The sequence below is a fragment of the Symphalangus syndactylus genome, chromosome 13 (genome assembly GCF_028878055.3).
Source record: "Symphalangus syndactylus isolate Jambi chromosome 13, NHGRI_mSymSyn1-v2.1_pri, whole genome shotgun sequence".
NCBI lineage: Eukaryota > Metazoa > Chordata > Mammalia > Primates > Hylobatidae > Symphalangus > Symphalangus syndactylus.
In genome coordinates, this window is record NC_072435.2 from 27,511,852 (window position 1) to 27,524,469 (window position 12,618).

Genomic DNA, 12,618 nt, shown 5'->3' on the forward strand with positions numbered 1-12,618 from the left:
GTGATTAAGAGCGCGTAATTACCTCTCCTGCCTGGGAGGTGAATGTCTTTCTGTGGAATCATTCCGTTCAGAACTGTCTGCCCCCAGGCTGCGAGCTCTATGAGGGCAGAGACTCCATTCTTTTCAGGCACGTTTAAATCCCCAGGGTGGCAGAGATTTGCACCTACTATGAGCTCAGCCAACACTTGTAGGGACAGGGTATAGGAAGGAGGCAGAGGCTGTAGGCTCTGAGGGATAGACAGCCCTGCCCTGAAATGTCAGTTTCTCCCCTGCAATGTTAGCCTCTCCCGCTGAATGTTAGCACCCTTATTTGAATGTTAGCCCCTCCTCCTAAATGTCAATTTCTCCCCTGCAATGTTAGCTCCTGCCCCTGAAATGTCCATTTCTCTCCTGCGATGTTAGCTCCTCCCTTCTGAAGTGTCAATTTCTTTCCTGTGATGTTAGCTCCTCCCCTCTTAAATGTCAATTTCTTTCCTGTGATGTTAGCTCCTCCCCTCTTAAATGTCAATTTCTTTCCCGCGATGTTAGCTACTCCCCTCTGAAATGTCAATTTCTCTCCTGTGATGTTAGCCCCTCCTCATTGTTAGCTCCTCCCCCTAGAAGGTCCATTTCTCCCTAGAGATTGCCAGTTCCTCCCCTTGGCATGTTACCCCCTCCCTCATAAAGGTTGGCCCCTCCTTTATTGCCTGAGAGAAACAGAGGTAGTGATTAAGAGCATGCAATTACCCTAATATGTTAGAAACAGAGGTAGTGATTAACAGTGTGTAATTGTACTAAAAATATTAGCCCCTCCTCCTGAAATGTTAGCTCCTCCTCCCTGGAATATTAGCTCCTCCCCCTGGGATGTTAGTCCCTCCCCTCTGTCAATTTTTTTCCCTAGAAGGTCAGTTTCTCCCTTTGGAATTTTAGCCCCGTCTCCTAAAGTTATCCACTCCCCCTAAATGCTAGCCCCGCTCCCTTAAATGTTAGCCCCTCCCCCTGGCACGTCAGTGCTACCCCCTAGAATGCTAGTCCTTCAAAGGTAGGTATCTTTGTCTTCTCTGACTTTCTCCCACGCCAAAAACAGTGACCTTCACCAGACAGGCGCTCGGTAAACATAACTGGATGGGTTAATGGAGTCAGACCGGTCAAGTTCCCATCCTACACTTACTTGCTTTGTGACCTTCTTTTTTTTTTTTTAAGACGGAGGCTCACTGTGTCTCCCAGGCTGGAGTGCAGTGGCACGATCTCGACTCACTGCAGCCTCAGCCTCCCGGGTTCAAGCAATTCTCGTGCCTCGGCCTCCAGAGTAGCTGGCATTACAGGCATGCACCACTACACCCGGCCGATGCTTGTATTTTTAGCAGAGACGGGGGTTTCATCATGTTGGCCAGGCTGGTCTCGAACTCCTGACCTCAGGTGATCCGCCCGCCTCAGCCTTCCAAAGTGCTGGGATTACAGGCGTGAGCCACCGTACCCAGCCAGCTGTGTGACCTTCGGTAAATGACTTTACCTCTCTGAGCCTCGAGTTTCCTCCTCTGTACAACGGGAATAATCGCAGCACCGCCCTCAGTGTTGTGATGCTGACTTTGGGAGTTCACACGTTTAGAAAGCTCTGGACAGGGCCTGGTACTTAGGTCACGATCAATACCTGTGAGCTGTCATTATTTAAGGGATGAAGGCGTGAATCGCAGTCTTCAGCTGTCTTAGCAATTCTATTGGATACGGATTTTTAGTCCCTGTTTGACAGAGTATAATCCGGAGGCTTAACTCACCTTCCACGACTCTCTCTCGCCGAGGCTGCCCAGGAAAATGCCAGATCCTTTCAAGTACGGGGCCGTGCCCAGCTCCCGCGCGCTCCCCGAGACTCAAACCCACCTCCACCACCGCGCCTGGCTCTGCCCCAGCAAAGACCACGTCTCCCCAGGGAGGATCCTGCAGCCGACTCTAAAAACCGCAGAGCCTCCTTGGAAGAATGCTGAACCGCATTCATTAGAAAATCAATGCAAATTAAAAACCTCCGCGGGATCCCACTTTTCTCCTCTGAGAAGGCAAAGATCAAAGAGGCTGACTTGGCGGTTGCTGCGTTGGCGAAGCCGTGGGAAACAGGCTTGCAGAGCGCTCGCGGCGGCGTCTGAGACATCGAACACGCCCTCTAACCCGGCAGTTCCCCAGGAGGAATTTATGCAACAGAGGATGATACTGATCACAGCAAACACATAGCACCTCCTCGGTGCCAGGCACGGAGCCAAGCGCCCCACCCACGGCAACGCAAGTCATCCTCACAGCGACCCTCTCAGGGAGCTACTGCCGTTATCCCCATTTTACATTGGTGGAAACTGAGGCACGGAGAGTGGAAGCAACTTGTGTCCCATTGTGCTCTTCTGCCTTCCTGAAGCATTCACAAAAGTACACAAACAAAAATGTAAAAGAATATTATTGTTGGTTTTGTGTGTGTGTACCTGTGTGCACACATGAGAGAGAGAGAGACGGAACATGGAAAAGAGTATTTTTCCTTCCAAAGAACCAGCTTCTTACTATTGTCCACAATTTTTTACTTTAAATTAATTCCCTCTAATCTCTATGAATGCTTCCTTTCAACTTTTAGTGCACTATTTTAGAGTTGTTTTTTCTCTTCCTGAATTCTTTGCGTTGCTAATTTCTTCTCGGACTTTCTCTCTCTCTCTCTCTTCTAATTACAATTAAATTAAAGGCTGGGTGCAGTGGCTCACACCTGTAATTTCAACACTTTGGGAGGCCAAGGTGGGAGGATGGCTTGAGCTCAGGTGTTTGAGATCAGCCTTGGTAACACAGCAAGACCCCATCTCTACCAATAAATTAAATAAATATATAAAACAAATCGCTGGGCATGGTGGAGATACTGGGAAGGCTGAGGTGGGAGGATCACTTAAGCCTGGAAGGTTGAGACTACAGTGAGCGATGGTGCCACCATACTCCAGTCTGGGTGACAGAGTGAGACCCTGTCTCAAATGAACAACAACAACAACAACAAAACAAATAAATAAGCTATAGATTTTCTTCTGAGCACAGCTTTGGCCTCATCTCATAAGATTTTTTAAAAATATTTATTTATTTATTTATTTTTGAGACAGAGTCTTGCTCTGTCACCCAGGCTGGAGTGCAGTGGCACGATCTCAGCTCACTGTAACTTCTGCCTCCAGGGTTCAAGCGATTCTCCTCCCTCAGCCTCCCGAGTAGCTGGGACTACAGGCGTGCACCATGACGCCCAGCGAATTTTTGTATTTTTAGTAGAGATGGGGGTTCATCATGTTGGCCAGGCTGGTCTCGAACTCCTGACCAGAGGTGATCTGCCTGCCTCGGCCTCCCAAAGTGCTGGGATTACAGGTATGAGCCATCAAGCCTGGCCATAAGTTTTTATATGTAGTGTGCTTTAAATGAAGTAGAACTTCAGTTTTAATTATCAGTTGAACCAAGATGTTATTTAGAAGGGTGTTTTGTAATGTCCAAGGCAATTGAAGCATTTTTTTCATCTTTTGTTATTAAATTCTAAATTTGAATATGGTCTGTATTACTTCTGCTTTGGGGAATCAACCTGTTTTATTTGTGACCTAATGCATAGTCTTCTTCTTTTTTTTTTTTGGCAAGGAGAGGCAGAGAATAACATTGCAGGATCCTGCTTTTTAAAAAATGCTCCATGCCAAGGGCAGTGGTTCACATGTGTTGTAATCTCAACACTTTGGGAGGCTGAAGCAGGAGGATTGCTTGAGGCCAGGAATTCAAGACCAGTCTGGGCAACATAGCAAGATTCTGTCTCTACAAAAAAAAATTTAACGAGGGCATGATAGCACATGCCTGTCATCCCAGCTATTTGGGAGGCCAAGGCAGGGGGATTGCTGGAGCCCAGGAATTCAAGGCTGCAGGGAGCTATGACCATGCCACTCTACTCCCGCCTGGCCAACAAAGCAAGACCCTGACTCAAAAAAAAAATTGCTCTAAAGTTTATTATTGAAACAGTTAGGAAATTTGAATATGGCCTGTTTATTAGATAACACCAATGGTAAAGCTCTCGAGGGAGATAATAATATTATAATTTTACAGGGAAAATGCCCTTGTTCTTAGAAGATATAGGCTAAAGAATTAATAGGTAAAATATCGTGACCTCCTACCTGCGCCGACTTTAACACAGTTTAACATTTTTGGGAGTTACCTCTGAGCATTGTGCCCCTTGCAGCACAGTGGATATGCCGAGGGCTCCCTCCCTGGGTTTCCCAGACCTCATGTCCCCGTCTTGGTCTGCTCATCATACTGGATGTACTACAGTGCATGGACAGATGGAGAGAGAGACCGACCAAATGTGAGGATGGACAAATATTAGCACTGATATATTTCATTGAAATATATTGGCCAGGGTGGGGAGACTCGTGCCTGTAATCCCAGCACTTTGGGAGGCCGAGGCGGGTGGATCACCTGAGGCCAGGAGTTCGAGACCAGCCTAGCCAGCATAGAGAAACCCCATCTCTACTAAAAATACAAAAAAAAAAAAAAAAAAATTAGCCAGATGAGGTGGCACATGCCTGTAATCCCAGCTACTCGGGAGGCTGAGGCAGGAGAATCACTTGAACCTGGGAGGCAGAGGTTGCAGTGAGCTGAGATGGCACCACTACATTCCTGTCTGAATGACAGAGGGATACTCCATCTCAAAAAACAAAACAAAACAAAAGAAAAGTTATCCTTAAAGGAGATGGAGGACTGACTGAGAGGGCAAGAAGGTGGGAGGGGAGCCCTGAGGTGGCCACGTTGTTTTATGGCTGGGTTGCCTGATTGTTCACTTGGTGATAAATCAAACGAATTACCCCAGTTCTATTTTCTTTTTGTATTGTTCAGAATATTTTATTGAATAATTTTCAAAGTTTCAAAAATATCATTGCATCAAATTCAAAGCAACTCATCAGTGGGGATTAGGGAACTACTTTTGTGCACAGTATATACGTATAAGGGAATACTTAGCCACCATCATTGAAAAGTCATGTGTTAGACATCTTACGTATTTCCATCCCAAAGGTATACTCTTTGGAAAATACTCACGTTGTAGAATCATAGCTATGGCATGTTCTATTTGTGTTGAAAGTTCTTATGCACTGGGTGCGGTGGCTCACGCCTATAATCCCAGGCACTTTGGGAAGCCAAGGAGGGCGGATCACCTGAGGTCAGGAGTTCAAGACCAGCCTGGTCAACATGGTGAAACCCTGTCTCTACAAAAATACAAAAATTAGCCAGACATGATGACGGGTGTCTGTAATCCCAGCTACTCAGGAGGCTGAGGCAGGAGAATCACTTGAACCCCGGGAGGCGGAGGCTGCGGTGAGCCGAGATCTCACTGCTGCACTCCAGCCTAGGCAACAGAGCAAGACTCTGTCTCAAAAAAAAAAAGAAAGAAAGAAAGTGCTTACGCATGGGTTGGATATCTGGGAGGATACACAAAAAACTGATAACAGTTTTCTCGTGAGGAAAAAGTAACAATGGAGGATTTGGAATGAAAGGAAGAACTATTTCTCATCATTTTCAAGTTTTTTTTTTTTTAAATACTACTTTTCCCAGTTTGTTTATTTTTAATCAGGTCCACTAATCAACAGAATAGGTAGGTCTCTCTCTCTCTCTCTCTCTCTCTGTCTGTGTGTGTGTGTGTGAGAGAGAGAGAGAGAGAGAGAGATCGAGAGAGAGAGACTACTATGTCACCCAGGCTGCAGTGCAGTGGCACGATCTCACCTCATTGCAACCTCCACAGCCCAAGCTTAAGTGATCCTCCTATCTCAGCCTCCCAAGTAGCCAGTACTACAGGCATGTGTCACCATGCCAATCTCTTGTAGAGACGGGGTATCACCATGTTGCCCAGGCTGGTCTCGAATGCTGGGCTCAAGCAATCCTCCCCGCTCAGCCTCCCAAAGGAGTTAATTTCTTTTAAGGTGCGTCTGTGTTTCCTGGCACTCAGTCACTGTGTCATTTAATCTTCTCATCCAGAAGATGGAAACGCTTGCTTCTATTTTATAGACTTGGGGCAACCGAGGCTCTGAGAGGTGGAGTTCTCAGGGCAAGTCAGAGCTGCTGCTTTTTTTTTTTTTGAGATAGAGTCTCAGTCACACAGCCTGGAGTGCAGTGATGAGATCTTGCCTCACTGCAACCTCTGTCTCCCAGGTTCAAGCGAGTCTCCTGTCTCAGTCTCCCGAGTAGCTGGGATTACAGGTGTCTGCCACCATGCCCGGCTAACTTTTGTATGTTTACTAGAGACATAGCTCTTATCATCCTGCAGGCTGGCTTTTCATATGATGGTTGGGGAGAGTTCCAAGAGTGAGGGAAGTATGAGGTAGAGGCTCAGAACTTTGCACAAGGTGACTAGCATTCAAGCTACCGCTCAAAAAGCAAGTCACGAGCCTGGCTTAGATTCAAGGTGTGAGGAAAGAGACTCCACCCCTTAATGGGAAAATCTGAAAAGTGACATTGCTAAGGAGCACGTATGCAGGAAGGTGTGCAGAACGGGGGCCATTTGTGTAATCTGCCACAGCAGCCCTGATGGAAAGCTACCGTGTCCCCAGGGAGTCCTTAGCCAGCCCTGAGATGCTTACACCCTGGGCTGTGAAAGGGGAGGTTTCAAATCCTAGCTCACTGAAGCCGCTGTTATTTTGTGTCTCTGCTGCAACAGCTGAATCTACCCCTTAACTATTAACTATGTGCCAACCTCTGGAACTTGTGTGAAGTGACTTAATAAATTTCCTTATTGTTAAAGCCAGTTGGAGTCAGGTTTTCTGTTACTTAAAACACTCCAAAACCAAACTGGTGCATGTGAAGAATACTCCTTTCTGGGGATTGAAGTCCTAGTGGTCCCTGGTCACAACAGGCCATTGCCTTGGCTCTAGGTGGAGCCAAAAGAAAAATGTCATGCAATCCAGAAGCTGTCACACCACTTGCTCATGATTCAAAGAAGTAGTTCTGCCCAGGTGTGCTGGCCCATGCCTGTAGTTCCAGCACTTTGGGAGGCTGAAGCGGGCAGATCACGCAAGGTCAGGATTTTATGACCAGCCTGGCCAACATGGAGAAACCCCATCTCTACTAAAAATACAAAATTAGCCTGGCATGGTGGCACATGCCAGCTACGCAGGAGGCTGAGGTGAGAGGACCACTTGAGCCTGGGAGATTGAGGTGGCAGTGAGCTGTGATCACACCACTGCACTCAAGCCTGAGCAACAGAGCAAGACCCTATCAGAAAAAAAAAAAAAAAAAAAAAAAAAAAGGTTATATTTTTAAGCCTCTAAACGTGGAGGGTTTTTGTTACACAGCAAGAGCTTACTGATACATCTGCATTCCGGACAATAGAAAGGGGGAAATGGGGAAATGGAGGGCAGGCCCCTTCCATTTAAGGGCACTTCGAGGAAGTTACATTGATTGCCGCCTCTTACATCCTATTGGTCAGAAAGCAGTCACATGGTTGTACCTACATGCAAAGGGTACTGGGAAATGTAGTCTTTCCTTTTTTTCTAGTTAACCACGCGCCTCATTAGAACACAGGAGTTTTACTACCAAAAAAGCGGAGGCCAGGTGCTGTGGCTCACACCTGTAATCCCAGTAGTTTGGGGAGCCGAGGCTGGAGGATCACTTGAACTCAGGAGTTTAAGACCACCCTGGGCAACATGATGAAACCCTGTGTCTACAAATTACCCAGGTAACACATGCCTATAGTCCTAGGTTCTAGGCGGGGTGAGGAGAGGTGGGGGATGGGGCATGGGGGGTGCTGAGGCAGGAGAATGGCTTGAGCCCTGAAGGTCAAGGCTGCAGTGAACCGAGATTTTGCCACTGGGCTCCAGCCTGGGTGACAAAATCAGACCCTGTCTTTAAAAAAGGAAAAAAAAAAAGAAAGAAAAAGAAAAAGAAAGGGGAGAAAGGGCCAGGTGCAGTGGCTCACACCTGTAATCCTAGCCCTTTGGGAGGCCGAGGCAGGCGGATCACAAGGTCAGGAGATTGAGACCATCCTGGCCAACATCGTTAAACCCCGTCTCTACTAAAATTATCTGGGCGTGGTGGCACGTGCCTGTAATCCCAGCTACTCGGGAGGCTGAGGCAGAATTGCTTGAACCAGAAAGTCGGAGGTTGCAGTGAGCCGAGATCGCGCCACTGCATTCCACCCTGGCGACAGAGCAAGACTCTAGCTCAAAAAAAAAAAAAAAAAAAAAAAAAAAAAAAAAAAAAAAAAGGGAAGAATGGACACTGTGGAATAAGTAGCTGTCTCTACCACAGAGCTTTAGATCTGGGGTTGCTGGAAGACTTCCTGCGGGATTTGGCAGGGTTTTAGAAGCCAGTCAAGGTAAGAGGCCACAAGCAAACTAAGAAGGACGGCTTCCAGCTTCCAGCTGAAGGCTTCCATCATTCCCCGGGGGCGTTGCCGCGGGGATGGGATGACTGAGAAACTCCTCCTCTCCAAACGCCCTGGCCATGGCAGAAGTCAAAGACTGGAAAAACTTTTCTTGGAAATCTCTGCCAACGAAGACGTAGAGGAAGGGGTTGAGGCTGCTATTGACACAGCCCAAGGCAAAGCTAGCCTGGAGGATGAACAGCATCCGGGGGTGGTAGATTTCCTTGAGCATCACCCGTCGCCACAGATGGACCAACAGCACCACGTTAAACGGGGACCAGAAGATAAAGAAAGCGCTCACCAGCACCAGCAGCAGCCTCTTGGGACGGTTGGCGTGGACCCAGCCCTTCCGCAAGAGCTTGGCCCGGATGAGGTGGGCGCAGGTGCCTAAGATTGTTAAGGGCCCCAGGAAGCCCAGCAGGAAGTGGCCAATAGTTCCTACAATGTGTCCCTCCACGACCCCTTCATTCCAAATCTGGGCAGTCTCATTGTCCGAGTTGAACGCCAAGTAGCAGTGCGTACAGCCATTCCATTTTCTGGTTGTCCGGAATTTCAGGTGCGAAGCGCACAAGGCGGCGGCCAGGAGCCACACCCCGAAGGCCAGCCAGCTCGCCCGCTGCACAGTGCGGTGGTTCAGGGCCCAGACAGGGTAGAGGACAGAGATGCAACGGTCCACAGAGATGAGGACCAGGAGGCAGTTACTGGCAAAGTAGCTGAGGAACACAAAGGTGATGTAGAGTTTGCAGGCCCACTCTCCGAGGAGCCACTGCCTGGAGACAACATAGTACATGGCAATGGGCAGAGACAGCGAGAGCATGAAATCGGCAAGGGCCAGGTGGAAGAAGCAGACGGTGGAGACCGTGCGGGCCATACGGAAGACAGTCATCCACAGCACCAGCCCGTTGCCCAGCACTCCGACGACAAAGGACGCAGACAGGACAGCCACAGTGAGCGGACGGAGGGATCCCACCTCCTCAGACAGGCATCCGGAAGAGTTCATCTTCCTGGAAGAAGAGTGATCACGTGTCAGCGCCCCAGGTTGTCTGTCACTGCGGCCCCTGGTCCCCTCCAAGACCCCATTCATGATTTCTCCATTCCATAATTTTTATGGAATGCTTATTATTATTATTCTTTTAGAGACAGCGTCATGCTCTGTCACCCAGGCTGGAGTGCAAAGGTACAATCACAGCTCACTGCAGCCTCCACCTCCTAGGCTCAAGAGAACCTCCCCCCTCAGCCTCCTAGAGTAGCTGGGACTACAGGCACTTACCACTATGCCCAGCTAATTTTTTTACCATTTTTTTTTTTTTTGACACAGAGTCTTCCTCTCTCTGTCACCCAGGCTGTAGTGCAATGGGATGATCTTGGCTCACTGCAACCTCCACCTCTCAGGTTCAAGCAATTCTCCTGCCTCAGCCTCCCAAGTAGCTGGAACTACAGGCACACGCCACCATGCCTGGCTAATTTTTGTGTTTTTAGTAGAGACGGGGTTTTACCATGTTGGCCAGGCTGGTCTCGAACTCCTGACCTCGTGACCCGTCCACCAGCCTCCCAAAGTGCTGGGATTATAGGTGTGAGCCACTCTGCCAGGCCTTAAATTCTTTTTTGTAGAGATGGGGTTTTGCTGTGTTGCCCAGGCTGGTCTTGAACTCCTGGCTTCAAGTGATCCTCCCACCTCAGCCTCCCGAAGTGCTGGGATTACAAGTGTGAGCCATCGAGCCCAGCCCAAATGCTTTTTATGACACAATAACATTGTTCTTTTTTTTTTTTTTTTTTTTTTTTTTGAGACGGAGTCTCCTTATGTCACCCAGGCTGAAGTGCAATGGCACGATCTCGGCTCACTGGACACAATGATATTGTTCTAAGTACTGGACATAACTCATGTAACAAAACAAGCCCTCATGGAACTTACATCCCCGTGGGAGCTGTCAGGTGTAATACGTATAATAAATTAGCTCATGATATACTGCTTTAGAAGACTACAAGTGTTATGGAAAAATAATAAATGAAACAGAGGGGCCAGGTGTGGTGGCTCATGCTTCTAATCACAACACTTTGGGAGGCTGAGGCAGAAGGATTGCTTGAAGCCAGGAGTTCCAAACCAAAGTGGGCAACATAGTGAGACCATCTCTACAAAAAATAAATAATTAAAAGTTTTTGTGGCCGGGCACAGTGGCTCACGCCTGTAATCCCAGCACTTTGGGAGGCTGAAGTAGGTGGATCACCTGAGGTCAGGAGTTCAAGATCAGCCTGCCCAGCATGGCGAAACCCCGTCTCTACTAAAAATACAAAAACCATTAGCTGGGCATGGTGGCAGCCACCTGTAATCCCAGCTACTCCTGAGGCTGAAGAATCACTTAAACTTGGGAGGCGGAGCTTGCAGTGAGCCAAGATCGCGCCACTACACTCCAGCCTGGGCAACGAGAGCGAAACTCCGTCTCAAAAAATAAATAAATAAATAAATAAATAAATAAATAAAATAAAATTTAAAAATTAGCCGTGAGATGGGCGTGGTGGCTCATTCCTGTAATCCCAGCACTTTGGGAGGCTGAGACGGGTGGATCACTTAAGTTCAGGAGTTCGAGACCAGCCTGGCCAACATGGCAAAAGCCTGTCTCTACTAAAAATACAAAAATTAGCCAGGCTTGGTGGTGCATGCCTGTAATCCCAGCTACTCTGAAGGCTGAGGCAGGAGAGTCCCTTGAACCCAGGAGGCAGAGAGTGCAGTGAGCTGAGATCGTGCCACTGCACTCCAGCCCAGGCAACAGAGCAAGACTCTGTCTCAAAAAAAATAAAAATAAAAATGAGTCAGGCATGGTGGCACGTGTCTGTAGTCCCAGCAAATCGGGAGACTGAGACATGAGGGTCACTTGAGCCCTGGAATTCGAGGCTGCAATGAGCCATGGTCACGCCATTTCACTTCAGCCTGGGTGACAAAGCGAGACCCTGTCTCAATAAAGATAAACTAAAAATAATGAGATGGAGGTTCTTTTAACTTTGGGTAATGTCAGAGTAACTTTGTCAGATAAATAGTCCCACAGACAAAAAAAAATTAAAATCTGGACAAAATATTAAAAATTACTCCACTATTTGAAAAAATTGGCAGCAGAAAAGTCTGTCAATCCAGAATTTTATATTCTGTGAAAATATCTTTCAAAAATGAAAGTGAAATAAGGGCATTTTCAGATAAACCAGATCTGAGACAATATATGGCCTACAGACCACAGGAACTGCTTAAGGAAGTAAGTCCTCTAGGCTGAAAGGAGTTAATATCAAATGGTGACACATATCGACGGGAAGAAATGAAGATCATGAAATGTTTTCTTTAGAAAAAGATCAAGGTAAGGCCAAGCACAGTGGTTCACATCTGTAATCCCAGCACACTGGGAGGCCGAGGTGAGCAGACCACTTAAAGTCAGGAGACCAGCCTGGCCAACACGGCAAAACCCCGTCACTAATAAAAATTAAAAAAATTAGCCGGACGCGGTGGCACACACCTGTGATCCCAGGCATTCGGGAGGCTGAGGCAGGAGAATTGCTTGAATCTGGGAAGTTGGAGGTTGTGGTGAGCCGAGATCAGGCCACTGCACTCCAGCCTGGGTGACAGAGTGAGTCTGTGTCACCAAAAAAAAAAAAAAAAAATCAAGATAAGGACAATTGGGAATGTGAGGGATGAGCAGAAAGGGGCCACTGGTACATTAAACAGGGTGGTCAGGGAAGACCCCAATAAGAATGTCACATTTCTCCAGGCTTGATGGCTCACACCTGTAATTCCAGCACTTTGGGAGGCTGAGGAGTGCGGATCATGAAGTCAGGAGTTCGAGACCGGCCTGGCCAACGTGGTGAAACCCCATCTCCACAAAAGAGACAAAGAATTAGCTGGGCGTGGAGGCGCCCACCTGTAATCCCAGCTACTCAGAGGGCTGAGGCAGGAGAATCACTTGAACCCGGGAGGCGGAGGTTGCAGTGAGCCGAGATCGTGCATTGCACTCCAGCCTGGGTGACAGGGTGAGACTCCATGTCAAAAAAAAAAGAATATAACATTTGAGCAAAGATTTGGAGGAGATAACAAAGTAATGAGGCACACACGTATCTGGAGGAAGAGCCCTTCAGGCAGAACCAGCAGCTTGTGCAAAAGTCCTGAGGCAGGACAGTGCCTGGAATGCTCAAGGAACAGCAGGGAGGCCGGTGTGGCTGGAGCCACATGGGCAATGGGAAGAGAGGTGAGAGGTGAAGGCAGAGAGGGAAGCGGGCAG

The 12,618-nt window shown here is 47.9% G+C and overlaps 1 protein-coding gene across 1 annotated transcript; it reads right to left on the reverse strand.

The window, feature by feature from the left end:
- Positions 1-8,373: 8,373 nt before the first annotated feature.
- On the reverse strand, positions 8,374-9,446 carry GPR32 (G protein-coupled receptor 32). Its single transcript, XM_055240294.1, is given in 2 exon segments — positions 8,374-8,409; positions 8,412-9,446. Coding segments are annotated over 2 exon segments (1,071 nt in total).
- Positions 9,447-12,618: the final 3,172 nt, after the last annotated feature.